This window comes from Cornus florida, unplaced genomic scaffold, assembly GCF_030987335.1.
Source record: "Cornus florida cultivar Cherokee Brave unplaced genomic scaffold, ASM3098733v1 CherokeeBrave_3.0.0_Hap2_Chr02, whole genome shotgun sequence".
Lineage (NCBI taxonomy): Eukaryota > Viridiplantae > Streptophyta > Magnoliopsida > Cornales > Cornaceae > Cornus > Cornus florida.
In genome coordinates, this window is record NW_026775572.1 from 25807037 (window position 1) to 25823286 (window position 16250).

Consider the following 16250-nt stretch of genomic DNA (forward strand, 5'->3'; position numbering starts at 1 on the left):
GTGCATACTGCATACAATCAAGGTGCATGCTGACATGGAATCTCACAGGGAGTCTTTCTATTAAGCCTTATCTCGAGAGGTAAGGATGCATAGTTTTGGCATGCACACAAAGTGTGCGTGTATTCCAAATTGGACATGAAATAGAATAGATATTGCCCACTAAGGTTTATTGTTTCTTTTTTCCCCACCATTTAAACTTAAAAATTAAATTTCACCCTAAAATATTATAAATAATATTGCTTGCAATTCTATCATAATAAATGGCTTCGTCACAAAAATTGAAAACCATTTCTTAAATGATGGCATCTTAGAGCATCTCCAATGGGCTCTTTAGAATTAGACTCTCCGAATTTATCGCATCAGCATTTTTCAATAGCCAAGTCAGCGTTTTAGAATCTCCAAATTTTAGCTATCGGATGTAGGTGTATTTTCGCTCTCCAAAAATATTCATATTTTAGTATTTTTTAAATTTTTAATAAATTTTATTTTTTAACTTTTTCCTAACGGATTATATTTTTAAAACGGCTATATCATACAAAAAATTTAAATAATAAAATATTTATTATGAATTATAAAAATAAAAAATAATATAATACGACATGAATTTTTATAAAAAATAATAATACAATGCCATTATTAAAAATCAACTAGGAAAAACATGATAATTAGGAAAAACAGAACAATCATATGGAATGCTTGAGATAATCCTATGGAAAGCTTGAGTTATCGCGTGAGCGTACAGATTCTAATATTTCATTTTGGCGTTCAATTAGATTCTAATAGATTCTAAGCTTGTGTTGTCATCAATTCTGGATCTTTTTGCATAATCAACATCTGTTTAACTCTTTGTTTGTTTTCAATCTCTCTTAGTTTGCTTTGAAGCTCGAGTTGTCTGACTTTTCTTTATATGTTTTGCGTGCCTCTCGTGCTATTTGAGCGGCTTCAAGACTTTCAGATTTAGATTGATAAAGGGTTGTTGCATGATCGAATTTGCTAATGAAATAATTCTGAATTTGGTAAGAACATTTATCCTTATTTCGTCTCTGCTTCGCTGCTTTTTGTCCTTGTGGTCGTTGACATTCTTTAACATTCGTCGGATCATTTTCACCTATGTGCGCCGATCCTTCAACTGAACTTGGTGTTATTGCTGCATTACTTGATGGAATAGATGGGTTTGAATAACCAATAGGATGGTAGCAATCAAACTTGTGACAACTCTTACACGCGAAAGAAACTAAGGGCCCGTTTGACATACGCTTTGTTTTAGGCATTTTGTTTTAGTCTAAAACAGAAACAGTATTTTTACTGTAGGAGTGTTTTGGAAAAAAATCGGAAGCACAATAGGGAACGATGTTTTGCTGTAAAAATGTCGGAAACAGAAACATACACAATTATGATTTTGGGCCATGAACAGTTATCAAAATAAGAAAAAATATTTTTTCGGTGTTTTGGTTTTGGATAACTGTTCACGAAATATTTTAGCATTGTGTAAAATAAAATAAGGTCACACCAAAAATGCTTTTGTTGCCAAAATTGACACTATAGCAGCCCAAAAACAAAAAACAGTAGAAACAAAACGCATGCCAAACGGAAGAAACTAACTAATTAATCATCCTTACATTACAAGACATTCTTGTAAGTTGACATTCTTGTAAGTTTATCTCTTATCTATGCTAGTCAGATAGATTCATGTCCAACTTTATGAAATTAATTAATTACTCTAATTTTTTTTTTTTTTTGTTTTTTAAAGATCAACTTGTAAACTTGAACTCCGTTATGCCTAAATCCAAACCCACCATAAAAACGATTAAGTTCTTTTCAGCAACACAAGCTGTTAGAAATGGAGGCATTAAAAATATAAATTTTGGATGAGATTTTGAATAGATTCTGCTAAGAATTTTTTACGGATCTATAAATGAACGCGTTCCTTTCCGCAAGGAGATAAATATGGTATATTTACTTTCTCAAATTCGTTTCCGGGTGAATAAAAAATTAGCTCTAAAGTAAGGTATTTGATAAGCCTAAATAGGTTTGCAAAATGTGGGAAGTGTTTGTCCCACATCGGAAAAATATTAAAACCAAAAGGCACCATAAGGCCTATATAAACCCCCCCTTGGGTTCATTCCAAAACACTCCAATTCAGAATCATTTTCTCTAATTCTGAATTCTCTTTTTCCTCTCTCTTCTTCTATAAGTGTCTGTGGATACGAGCCCTTGTCTTTGGGTTCGAGCCTTAGTCAGTCACTCCGAGTCTAAGTTTGAGTCAGAGAGTACTACACCGAGCCGGTTCGCCTATTCCTTTAGTTTGCAGTGCTGCTACTGAATGAAGTAAGAATAGTTATATTCTGGGATATAGACGCCACTGAGTCCGTTAGCACCATAGCGGGGCGAATCTGTCTTAAGGATATATAATCAAATTATAGTCTCGACTTATTTCTAGGTTCTTTTATTTTGTTTTATTTTATTTTATAAGATATTATATATAGATTATTATTTTATAATAATAATTATATATATGCACATATTATATTTATGTATAATATTTAAATAGTAATATTATAGTGTATGGTATACTTAGACTATATTTTGGACAACAATCTTAAGACAAATTCCGTTTATACTATAGTTTAATTATTTAAATATTGTTGTTATTTATTTCTGTAAATTTGACTGTGGTCTGTATATTTAATATATAACAAACGAATGGTAAGTATAAGTACTACTATGCCTAATGTTGCTGTCAGTCATGGGGAAAAGCCCGAAAAATTTAATGGGGCGGAGTTTAAAAGGTGGCAACAGAAAATGATATTCTACCTTACAACTCTAAATCTGAGCAAGTACCTACCTGAAACTGCCTCAGTGCTAGAAGAGGGAGAAACTGACATTACAAAGTTAGGAGCTGTTGATGCATGGAAGCATGGAGACTTCGTATGTAAGAACTACATCCTCAATGGATTGGACAACACTTTATAAAGTGAAGTACTGAACCTCTAACATTAATTCATAGTGATATCTGTGACTTTAAATCTGTGCCAACCAGAGGTGGGAAAAGGTATTTCATTACTTTTATTGATGATTGCACAAGATACTGTTATGCATACTTGTTAAAAAACAAAAATGAAACATTGAAAATGTTTAAACATTACAAGAATGAGGTTGAGAATCAACTTGGAAAGAAGATAAAGGTGTTTAGAAGTGATAGAGGAGGTGAATATGAAGCACCATTCTCTGACATTTGCTCAGAACATGGTATTATTTACCAAACTATCTCTCTTTATTCACCTCAACAGAACGGTGTTACTGAACGCAAAAATCGTACCTTAAAAGAAATGATGAACGCTATGTTGATAAGTTCTGGTTTAATCCATAATTTGTGGGGGAAGCTTTGTTTTCTGCTAATTATGTTCTCAACAAAATATCTCAAAAGAAAACAAATGTGATACCTTATGAATTATGAAAAAGTCAAAAATCTTCCTATAAATTTTTAAAAGTGTGGGGGTGTTTAGTTAAGGTTGCGGTTCCTACTCTTAAAAAGATTAAGATATGACCAAAAACCTTTGATGGTATTTTCATAGGCTATGAACATAATAGTAGTGTATATCGTTTCCTTGTGCATAAATTAGACATTCTTGACATTCATGTTAATACAATTATTGAGTCAATGAATGCTTGTTTCTTTGAGAATATATTTCCTTGTAAAAATCCTTTTAAAAGAAATCATAATATTGCTAATTGCAATATACAAGAGAATATAGACCACGAGTCTATAAATGATGAAAATCAGGAAGAATATAGACATAACAAAAGAGCTAGACCGTCTAAGTCATTCGGTCCTGATTTTCTGATATATATATTGGAGAATAAGCCACAAAGCTATAAGGAAGCTATGTCTTCTCCTGAAGCTCCTTTGTGGAAAGAAGTCATAAATAGTGAAATTGAATCCATCATACAAAATCATACTTGGGAGCTGGTGGATCTTCCTCCTGGTATTAAACCTTTAGGGTATAAGTGGATTTTCAAGAGAAAGATGAAGCCTGATGGTTCAATAGATAAATATAAAGCTAGGCTTGTTGCTAAGGGATACAGACAAGAAGAAGACTTGGATTATTTTGATATATATTCACCAGTCACAAGAATAACATCCATTAGATTATTACTGGCTATTGCGGCATTGGAAAATTTAGAAATACATCAAATAGATATTAAGACTGTATTCTTGAATGGTTAATTAGAGGAGGAAATATATATGGAACAATCTGAAGGTTTTATTGTTCCAGGAAAAGAAAATAAGGTGTGCAAACGTGTAAAATCCTTATATGGATTAAAACAAGCACCTAAACAATGGCATAAAAAATTTAATAAAGTGATGTTATCAAATGGTTTTAGAATTAATGAGTGTGATAAATGTGTTTATGTGAAAAACACTCAAAATGAATATGTCATTGTGTGCATATATGTGGATGATATGTTAATAATGAGTAGTAATGATGTTTTAATCAAAACTACTAAAAAAATGTTGACAAAAAAATTTCGATATGAAAAATTTAGGCATAATTGATGTCATACTAGGAGTCAAGATTTATAGAATATCAAATGGTTTAGTATTATCTCAATCTCACTATATTGAGAAAATATTAGAGAAGTTTAATAAAGAAGATAACAGTCTTGTAAAGACTCCTGTTGATGTAAATCTTCATTTATCGAAAAATATTAGTCCTAGCATATCACAACTTGAGTACTCGTGCATTATAGGAAGCTTAATGTATTTGATGAATTGCACACCACTAGACATAACATACTCAGTTAATAAATTAAGTAGCTATACAAGTAATCTAGGAAAGAACCATTGGACTGCAATAATCAGGGTTCTAAGGAATTTAAGATATACCATAAATTATGGATTACGTTATTCTAGATATCTAGCAGTAATTGAAAGTTACAGTGATGCTAATTGGATATCAGATACGAATGATTCTAAATCCACCAGTGGCTATGTCTTTACTATTGGAGGAGGTGCAATATCTTGGAAATCTTCAAAACAGACTTGTATTGCCAGATCCACTATGGAATCTGAATTTATTGATTTGGATAAAGATGGTGAAGAAGCTGAGTGGCTTTGTAATTTCTTAGAAGATATTCCAAATTGGCCTAAACTTGTGCCCACTATATCTATACATTGCGATAGTCAATCAGCAATTGGAAGGGCATAAAGTAATATGTATAACGGTAAGTCTCAACATATACGTTGACGATATAATATCGTTAGACAATTGCTCTCAAGTGGGATAATCTCAATAGGTTATATCAGGTCAAAAGATAATTTAGTATATCCGTTTACAAAGGGTTTGACAAGAGAGTAAGTATATAATTTATCGAGGGAAATAGGAATTAAAACAAAAGCTAACAAGTCATCTTAATGGAAACCCAATCTAGTTAACTAGAAATCCCAAGATCTAGGTTGAAAGGGACAACAGAAATTCTGAATGGCTCACCAAAAGCACTGGAAAGATTTAATCTTCAACCCATTACTATAATGAGACAATGTTTCCTACATCAATGAGTAGGATAAGCTATGCTTTTAATGACTCTTATATCTTGAAAATTCAAGTGGGTAATAGTAGGATACTCTTAATAAAAGGGTAATTTACACAGACCTCCCTTATGGTTTGCCATAATTACAGGCAGTACCCTTCTTGTTTCAAAAATTACGTGGATCTCCCCTACTTTTGAAAATATCCTATACGGACCTCCCTTCTGTTAGAGTTAAAGGCAGTCAATGACTAGAAAATGATAACATCAGCTATTATTTTTACTATAATCCCTAAAATACCCTTACCCCTACCAATTGATATATATATATATATATATATATATATATATATATATATATATGTGTGTGTGTGTATATATACCGCCACCTATGTGTAACACCTTGAACAGACAACGTCTTTGAATTTTTCGGCCAAAAATATGCATACATATATATATATATATATTGTAAAATTGAACGGTAAATATATATATATAATGAACGGTAAATATATATATATATATAACACAGGTGGCGAACATATATATATATACTGTAGCACAGGTGGCGTACATATATATATACTGTTCTCTTGAAACCTCACAGAACGAACTAATCTCCTGTGTATATATATATATATGCCGTTCCATTACCATACATGGTGGCTATACCAACCAATCTCCTTCCAACTTCTACTTTATCTCTCTACAGCACCAACAAGACAACTTTTTCGCTCTAAATCTTAAACAAAAACCATTCATTTGCCGGAACAACTGACCGAAAAATCCCCTCCGATCACCGATTAAACAACACCAACGCAACTTCCTTTCTTCTATTCGTGAGTTGACTCAGAACCCTTCCAAATCCACCAGCATAGCTAATAACTTCATAAAAAAGCACAACCTCACCTTTCTGTCATCTCATTGCCTGAAATATAATATTGCTGTTTCAACACCAATTGCTTGCTGGTTCCAAGGAGTAATGCCATTTACTAAGGGTTTGATCTGAAATCGAGGTATTGATGAAGAACTCTACAAATCCACCCTTCATTTTGCAACCTCTATAAATCCTGGATCTGATTCAGAGCATCCATAAAACAGGAAGTCCATATGGTTTGGCAGCGCCACTGTTGACCGCGGCGTTGACGATTGTACTAAAACGGAATTTAGAGCATCCACAAACTGTTCCCTATCTGAATTCCCCTAATTCGATGATGTCTCAGGAGAATTCCTTTTGAAAGCACCTACTGCAGGACTGGATCCTCATTTTAGACGACATTCAAAATAAAATCTCAACTTAAGGGGAAATCGACTCTATCTACTGATGCGGGAAAGTGAGAAGGATGTGATCAATTTCTCATCGTTTCTAACCCAATCCGAAGAAGGCGTATATGAAAGTCCAGTACGCCATCAACAGTGGCGATTACAATCACAATTGGTCCTATTAGACATGGCCGAGCCTCAAACCTTACCCTAACCGTAACTCGAACCCCAGCTCGATGCGTACCCACAGGCGAAAGCAAAGTCGTCCTGTGAGGTTTCAAGAGAACGGCCGTGATCAGAAGACAATTTTTCGGTCAAAAATATGGTCATCGGACAAGTGAAGATCTTAAAACGAGAAGAGGATTTCTAACTGGAAAAGAATATATATATATATAACGTCACTCTTATAAAATCTTATGGGTATTTTAGTAATTTAAGGTAACAATGTGAGGGTATTTCAGTAATTTGACAGGTCCGTTAGTATATTGGATGGTCCGTTACACATAAGGGAGGTCCGTGTAGTATATTTTCATTTTTAGGGGAGGTCTGCATAATTTCTGAAACATGAAGGGTGCTGCCTGTAATTATGGCAAACCATAGGGGTAGTCTGTGTAAATTACCCCTTAATAAAAAGTCACCTATATGAGTATGAAGTGGGGCCGCTTTTATGAGAACTTCTAAGGCTAAGTATTTTAGAGCACTTATGAAATACCAGGAGTTGTTCAGGGCCATATAAACACAACCGTGAGAACCGACCTTGTGCGGGAAGGAACTGTGTGTTTGCTATTGTCTTGATTTATATCAATGGTTGAACAGTTCAAAACATCATGTTTACTGGTTAGCCAGTAAATACGATAGTAATACACTAGGGAAGGTTCAAGGCTAAAAACTACCTATCCCGATGTAGTTATTTTCCAATAGTACTCTCTTCAGTGTCTGTATCTTCTTCATTTGCAATTTACGTAAATTTCCATTCATGTGGGGGATTCTTAGAAACGGAGGCATTAAAAACATAAACTTTGGATGAGATTTTGAATAGATTTCGCTTATAATTTTTTGTGGATCTATAGACGAGCGCGTTCTTCTCCGCAAGGAGATGAATATGGTATATTTACTTTCTCAAATCCGTTTCCGGGTGAATGAGAAATTAGCTCCAAAGTAAGGTGTTTAATAAGCCTAAATGGGTTTGTAAAATGTGAGAAGTATTTGTCCCACATCGGAAAAATATTAAAACCAAAAGGCACCATGAGGCTTATATAACCCCCCATTGGGTTCATTCTAAAGCACTCTAATTCAGAATCATTTTCTCTAATTCTGAATTCACTATTTCCTCCCACTTCTTCTATAAGTGTCTGTGGGTATGAGCCTTGTCTTTGGGTTCGAGCTTTAGTCAGTCGCTCCGAGTCTAAGTTTGAGTCAGAGAGTACTATACTGAGCCGGTTCGCCTATTCCTTTAGTTTGCAGTGCTACTACCGAAGGAAGTAAAAGTAGTTGTATTATGAGAGATAGACGCCACTGAGTCTGTTAGCACCATAGCGGGGCAAATCTGTCTTAAAGACATAGAATCAAATTCTAGCCTCGACTTATTTTCATGTTTTTTTTAATTTAATTTAATTTAATTTTATAAGATATTATATATATAGATTATTATTTATATTTTATAATAATAATTATATATACACACACACATTATATTTATGCATAATATTTAAATAGTAATACTATAGTGTATGGTATACTTAGACCATATTTTGGATAACACAAACAACTATATTCCATGCAAAATAATGTTGGGTTATCTCAAGTGAGGGTATGCCTTCACGTAAAGTAATAATAAAATTACTTTATTATGACATAAAAATCAGGAGTTGAAAATAAAACACTCTCTTGTGCATATGAAAGTAAGGTGCATACTACATGCAATCAAACTCTTTCTTGCAAAGTGACTCGGAATCTCACAGGGAGACTTTCTATTGAGCCTTTTTCGAGAGGTAAGGATGCATAGTTTTGGCATTCCAAATTGGACATGAAATATAATAGATATTGCCCACTAAGGTTTATTGTTTCTTTTTTTCCCACCATTTAAACTTAAAAATTAAATTTCACCCTAGTATATTATAAATAATATTGCTCGCAATTCTATCACAATAAATGGCTTCATCACAAAAATTGGAAACCATTTCTTAAATGATGGCATAGTAGAGCATCTCCAATGGCTCTTTAGAATTAGGCTCTCCGAATTTGTCACATCAATATTTTTCAATAACCAAGACAGCGTTTTAGAGTATCCAAATTTTAGCTATCGGATGTAGATGCATTTTCGCTCTCCAAAAATTTTAATATTTTTTAAATTTTTAATAAATTTTATTTTAAAAATTTTTCCTAACTGATTATATTTTTAAAATGGCTATATCATACAAAAAAAATTAAACAATACAATATTTATTATGAATTATAAAAATAAAAAATAATACAATACGACTTGAATTTTCAAAAAATAATAATAATATAATACCATTATTAAAATCAACTAGGAAAAACAGAACAACTAGGAAAAATAGAATAATCATATGGAATGCTTGAGATAATCCTATGGAAAGCTTGAGTTACCATGTGAGCATATAGATTTTAATATTTCATTTTAGGGTTCAATTAGCCATGCTTTCCCTGCTTGTGTTGGCATCGATTCTGGATCTTTTTGCATGATCAACATCTGTTCAGCTCTTTGTTTGTTTTCTATCTTTCTTAGTTTGCTTTGAAGCTCGAGTTATCTGGCTTTTCTTTATCTGCTTTGCGTGCCTCTCATGCTATTTGAGCGGCTTCAAGACTTTCAAATTTAGGTTGATAAAGGGTTATTGCATGATCGAATTCGTTAATGAAATCATTCTGAATTTGGTAAGAACATTTATTCTTATTTTGCCTCTGCTTCGTTGCTTTTCGTCCTTGTGGTTGCTGACATTCTTCAACATCCGTCGGATCTTTTTCACCTATGTGTGCCAATCCTTCAACTGAACTTGGTGTCATTGTTGCATTACTTGATGGAGTAGATGTGTTTGAATAAACAATAGGCTCACTATCCTCAATGTGGATTCCACTCCCCTTCTTTGGTTGTTGTTTTTTTTTTTGGATGTCAATTCTTTTTGACAATGTAAATACCATTTATTGTTGCTCTTCAAAATGTTTCAACAACTGTCAAACTTAAATTTAGTATTATTTTGACGAGCGAACAACTTTTCGGCTACTATCATCTAAAAAACTAAAAATCAATAATTATTAGAAGACAAATCTTTAAAATATCTATCAATTAAATTTAATATAATAAATAACTTACCTTGTACTCATTGTCTTACCCACTAGGGTAATTCCTTTCGATATGGGCCATGCATCCAGAAAATTTGGTAATCATTTGTTGCATAAAAGACTAACTATTCAAACAGACGTTATGTTTCTTTTAGGTGTACTAGCACCCCTAACTTGTTGCTTGAAACTTTCATAAATTTGGCTCTATAACGCTGTCTTTTGTTGGTCTGAATCGATGACCGCATCAGTGTTAATGGCCATCCACGGATAACATAAAGCCTTATCTTCAATCGTGGACCAATTAGGAAACCGAATAACCCTTTGTTTTTTCGGAGGTTGGGAGTTACTGGATTGTGGCACTTCAGTAGGAATGTTGGAAATCTGAGAAGGTTGATGAGACGGAAATTGAAATTCTTCTCTAACAAATAAAAATGGATCAAAATTATCATTTGATTGGTTGAATTGGGAGTTGTAGTTGTAATATGGTGGTGGATGATCATGGAATTGAACTTGAGTAAAAAATATAACTAAAAGATTGAGAAAATGACTTAGTGGTTGTAGTTGTAGGTTGAAAACTAGAGAGGATGTGTTGGATATGAGGTAAATAATAGTAGGGGTTGATGTATTTATTGAGGAAAAATGAAAAGTTTATATATATATATATATATATATATGTATATATATATATATATAATTATTTTTAAAAAAATAAAAAAATACGTTTTTGTGTCAGTATAGCCGTTAAGGCACTCTTTGGGTCAGCCAAACAGTGCTTAAAACGGTTATAATGTCAGTAAGAATATTTTAAAAAGTAAAGTTATTTTAAAAAAACACTTTTCTCTATTTTTTTTAAACTTTTTTTTTGCCCAAAAAAGCCTTTAAGGCACTGTTTGTGTCAGTCAAATAGTGCCTTAATGGTTCTTTGGTTCAATTATTTTGAAGAAAAAAAAAGGAAAAAGATACCAAAATAAGCCAAAAATATGATTTTTACCTTCTATTTTAGCCAAACATGCCCTTAAGAATAGTGTTCTGGGCTAAAATAGTGTTCTGGGCTAGAATTATAAAAAGAAAAGAAATAGAGGCAGGCCTGCGGCTCACTGAAAATCGCGACCCATTGGATGGGACACATTTTTTGGAAACTCTATTGGGGCAGTCCAATAGCAAAAAAAGGCCCAGAATTTCTAAATTATGAGGCATTGGAGCTACTCTTAAGGCCATGTAATGCATGCTAGAGAGGGCTTTCTAGATATTTTGCTTTATATATATATATATTTTATTTCTTTAAAAAAAATTAATTATACAGAGTAGTTTAGTAAATGCACTATAATATCGAACAAAAAGTGATCTGCTCATTTCGTAAAACAAAAGGAAGTTGTTTTTTTTTTTTTTATAAAAAAAGCGCCCTACATTTATCTTTAAAAAAAAAAAAATTATTGCTATATACAGATATATTTTCTCGCCTCTTAATATTATTTTTATTATTAATTTTTTTGTCCTTTATTTATTCAAAGGAAGCCATAATTTTCAATTTTATCAACCAATATTAAATTCGCTAAAAAAAAAAAAAAAAACCCAATATTAAATTAGTACGGAGTAATATACATATATATAGACACACACACAAACGGACTATATTTTTTATTCATTAATCAAGCGAACGGTGAAATGGTAAAACTTTCATTTCTTTTCTCTATCTCTTCTATTTTATTATCGTCCAAACGTAAGCTGATAGACACACGACACTGATACCCAAACCTCTGTGCTAAAACCCTAGTTTATCTCTCTTCACGTCTCTCTCTAACCCCTACCATCGCCACCGCTTCTCATGGCGCTCTGCTCTATTCGTCTCCGCCGAGCCCTGACACTCTCTTCCTCTCTCATCAATCATCACCGACCCTTCTCCTCAATCCCTGCAATCTCCGGATCACCTTCTCTCTCCTCACTCACTCCCAACTCTCAAAATCGTCGGCTCGATCCATCTCTACCACGCCTCCTCGGCCCTCCATTTCACTCCAGACCTTTCATATCAACCGCCGTCTCTCTCGCACGGCCCAGGTCGTTCGACAACGGCAACAGTGAGATAGGGCCGGACTCGATTCTGTTCGAGGGATGTGATTACAATCATTGGCTCATTACCATGGACTTTCCGAAGGACCCAGAACCCACTTCTGAGGTGAAGGTTGAAACCTACGTTCAAACAGCAGCCAAAGTGTTTGGAAGGTGAGATTTTCCCTTTTTTTTTTTTTTTTTTTTTTTTTGTTTTTTTTTTTTTGGTTTTTTTTTTTTTCTTTCTCATTTTATGTGTAGGGAAATGTTTGTTATATTCATTGTTTAGTTTCCGAGAAGAATATGGAAGTTAATAGGAATTGATTTTTTTTTTTTGAATAATGTTTTGTTTGTTTTATTTACAAAGACCAAGTGCTTTTGAATGAGTGAAGGGTTTTGATTTACAGGGTGTTATGAGATTCATTTTCGATTTACAGGGCGTTATGAGATTCATTTTCTTGTCATTTCTTCATTTTCCAGACGACCAAACAGAGTTCATGGTGAATTGGACTGTATTGTTTGTATTGTGTTAGGATTGGTTTGTAAGTTATTGTTTTTGTTCCAGATAATTACTTATGAAAGCTAAAAGAATTAGATGTTCTTTAATCATGTGTTTTCATGTGTAAAATTTTGGATTATTTTTATGGCAATATTGACAAATGGGATATTGGTAATTTTCTTGGCCGAGTAGGTGTATAAGCCTCAGTTTGGCTGACTGTTTTATCTTTTTTATTTTTGTTTTCATTTGGTCATTGTAAAAATTTGGATTTGTTTGATTTCTTCAATTTAGTAAGTTTTGAAGATAAAAATGACACATTCTGAAAACTCAAATTTTCTTTTGTAAGTTTGAATATATTTACTTTTTTCTATGGTAGTGCTTTTCAAAGGAGCTGATTGATAAAACAGTACTCAATATTTCCTTCATTTCTCTCATTTCCTTTGTCTTTTGTTGTCCAGAAACCATTGATGAATGTGCATGTTTTCTGAATTGAGTTATAAGATATTGCGCTCCATATGATGTTGCCCTCTTTGTGGGTTAAGACTAGTATTTAGTTGATAATATCCTTACCAATACAGATTAGAAAAAAGTGAAAAATATGATGAAGGATCTTTAATCTCAGCACTGAAAGTGAGTAATTACTTCTAGGGAAAAAATGATGTTAAGGGCTTGAGACTTGAGAGAGAGATGGAGTAAAAGAAGTCAAAATTGGAGGAAGAAGCCTTGGAAATTGCGCCTAAGTTCTTAGGCACTCCCGCGTAAAGAAAGATGCTACACATATTGGAAGCAAGAGGATGGAGAAGAATTATTCAAAACAAGTCCAATAAACTGTGTATATAGAGGACTTTAACAAAAGGAACTTAGTGATCAAGCAGATTTGGTGGCTGAGTAGTTTTGGTGGTTGAGTTTGACACTTCGTCAGTATATATATAAGCCCAGAATAAAAAAAATTCCAACATGGCGCCAAATGAAAGATCATCACAAATCACAAGTGATAGGCTTACAAAAATTTCATTTCATACTAAAAGATAAAGTGGATTTATCTTTTTTAGATTGGATTGGAGTTTGTAGACCAGGGAACTTGATGACCAATTCAACTTGGTGGCCGTTTGACTAAAAGACTTCTTTCATAGGTCAAAGTAATTCTCGAAAAATACCAAGGCTAAGCTACCAATTTACAAAGAAAGTATACATAAGCAGGCAAAAAGGAAGAAACAGTAACCTGTAACCTAAATTATTGCCTAGACAACATAAACCAGAAAACTAACAAGGTCCTTGAAAGAATCAAACACCTTGCTGAAACCCTCTTCCAGGCCACTAGTCATTAACCTCCTTCAAACAAATTTAGATACCTCGGCTTCAAACATATAAACTTTCCGATACTACTTATCCCTTCATTATATGTAATTTCTTAATTTTGCTCATTCATTTATACCTAGACCCCCATCTTCTTTAGCCCATCACTCCCATTGATCCCAATATGCAATCTATATGACTGAGTAAATTCACGGTTTCAGACTCAAACTCCTCGTATGAAAGATCTAGAAATATTCTCACTTTCTTAGTACTCTCCAACACAGGCATTTTTTTTATTATATATATAGATCCTCATGGCCAGGGACCCATTTTCTTGTAGGAAAATTCCCTTCAAATATTCATGTCAAATCACTAGTAAAATATTGTCACCAGTAAATCACTGCTGGTGTTATTGGTTTTTATATCCTTTATTTTGCAATTATTACTGGGACCTCTTCCAGTTACGTGCTTTGGATATATTGCACACCTCTGCCTGCTGTCGGTAGTTTACTGGGTGTAGCTGTTATTTTGTGTGATTAATACTGACAGTTATACTGCTCAAATTTCATTGACATTAGATTGGTACAGTATAATCTAAGCAGCTTGTAGTTTGACTTCTGCTGTGGCTTAAGATTTCCATGTTGATTAAGTTGTAAAATTGTATTATTACGTCAATACATTGTGTATGGTTGCCGCTCATTTCTGGCAATATAGGTTGATTATTACTTTATAGTGTTTGGATCTCTGGCATACAAATAATTGAGATGAATTTGGTTTAATCGTATGTTTGCAGTGTGGAAGAGGCAAAAAAGCGAATATATGCATGTAGTACATCCACCTATCACGGTTTCCAGGTTGAGGCGTCAGAAGAAATGTCAGAAAAGTTTAGAGGTACGCGTCCATACATTTGACCATAAAATTGAGGGTGATTTTGGCTCCTGATTCTGATATTCAAGCTTTGCTGTAATCAGGATTGCCTGGAGTTGTATTTATATTACCAGATTCCTACATTGATCCTGTAAACAAAGAGTATGGAGGTAGGAAGTTTACTTTACAGTTGGTTACTTTTATATTTTGGTTTTACTGATCAAAATGAATAATTAATGAGTGTTACATTTTGGTTTTGCTGATGAAAATAAATAAGCTCTCATATTTTTCTATTCATTTTGGATTCAAATCTTTGTGCTGTATATATATTAGGAGACAAGTACATTAATGGAACCATCATACCGAGACCGCCTCCAGTTCGTTATGGGAGGCAATGGGGAAGATTCAATGATCGAAATAGAGGTTTTGACCGACGGCCAAGTGGTCCAGCACCAAATCAACAAGGCAATTCGGCATATGACAACCGGGGATCCATGCGTGGTGAAACAGGGACCTATGGGCCACAACGAAATTTTACGCCACAGCAAAACTATGTTCCCGCTGGACCAGGAGAAAGAAGAGGGCCTATGCCACTAAATAATGCCCCTGTAGGAAGGGACACTTATCAGGGGGATAGAAGAGATTCAATGCCTTCATATCAGGCCAATAACAATCAAGGGGGACAGGGAAACTATCATCCGCAAGGGCAAAGGGATTTTCCACCAGGAAATCAGGGGGACCATATGCCTCCTGAGCAGAGAGATTTCCGAGGAGACAATAGGAATTATTCACCTTCACAAGGTGGAACTATTGGGCAGGGAGCGAGTGGCACTCACATACAAGGAGCTAGTGGACCTTACATGCAAGGACCAGGCGGAACCCAAGGAGTTGGCGGATCTCCTGGGCAAGAAATGGATGCTGGCTATGGGCAGAGTTACCCGAGGCATGGAGGAGATCAGAGGTTCTCACAGCCGGAGCAAAGGAACCATGCAGCCATGGAACATACATGGACAGACCAAGTAAGATATCTTTTATTTCAATTATTACTTCACAAACCTGGTTATTCTTACAGTATTGGTAGTCAGTCAAGATTCAGCTAACATATGTTAGAAAATTTGAAATCCTTAATATATTCCTTCATTGTTCAAATGTTACAAGAAGTTGAACATGAATATTACTTGATAGGTTAAATCATCAAGCAAGCTCCTTAGTGAGAGAAATTAAACGCTCCATGATAGCATGAATCTGTATTAAAATGGGATCAGATGGCCCATTTTAATTAGTATAAGGGTATCAATTTGATAAGGCTGCTCATCCCACATGCATTAAGGTTCTCTGTTCTCGTGGTATTTTCTTGAAGTTTCGCCCCTTCTTTTTTACTTTTGTAGAAAAGGACATTATTCAAGTCTGATCCGGTCAAGGCATGTTTTTGCGGAATGCGGTAATCCTG

At 34.0% G+C, this 16250-nt stretch overlaps 1 protein-coding gene across 1 annotated transcript; it reads left to right on the top strand.

Annotated features, from left to right (window-relative positions):
- Window positions 1-11917: 11917 nt before the first annotated feature.
- On the top strand, window positions 11918-15900 carry LOC132295884 (multiple organellar RNA editing factor 1, mitochondrial-like). The gene is made up of 4 exons (XM_059794149.1): window positions 11918-12312; window positions 14727-14824; window positions 14905-14970; window positions 15134-15900. Exons 1-4 carry the CDS (start codon window positions 11918-11920, stop codon window positions 15898-15900), a joined length of 1326 nt encoding a protein of 441 aa, XP_059650132.1.
- The last annotated feature ends 350 nt before the right edge of the window (window positions 15901-16250 follow it).

Excerpts from the sequence above, each read along its gene's own strand:
- LOC132295884 (XM_059794149.1), top strand. The coding sequence starts at position 11,918 with ATGGCGCTCTGCTCTATTCGTCTCCGCCGAGCCCTGACACTCTCTTCC. Across the intron at positions 14,825-14,904 it reads AATGTCAGAAAAGTTTAGAG|GATTGCCTGGAGTTGTATTT; the intron begins GTACGCGTCCAT and ends TGCTGTAATCAG. Across the intron at positions 14,971-15,133 it reads TGTAAACAAAGAGTATGGAG|GAGACAAGTACATTAATGGA; the intron begins GTAGGAAGTTTA and ends TATATATATTAG.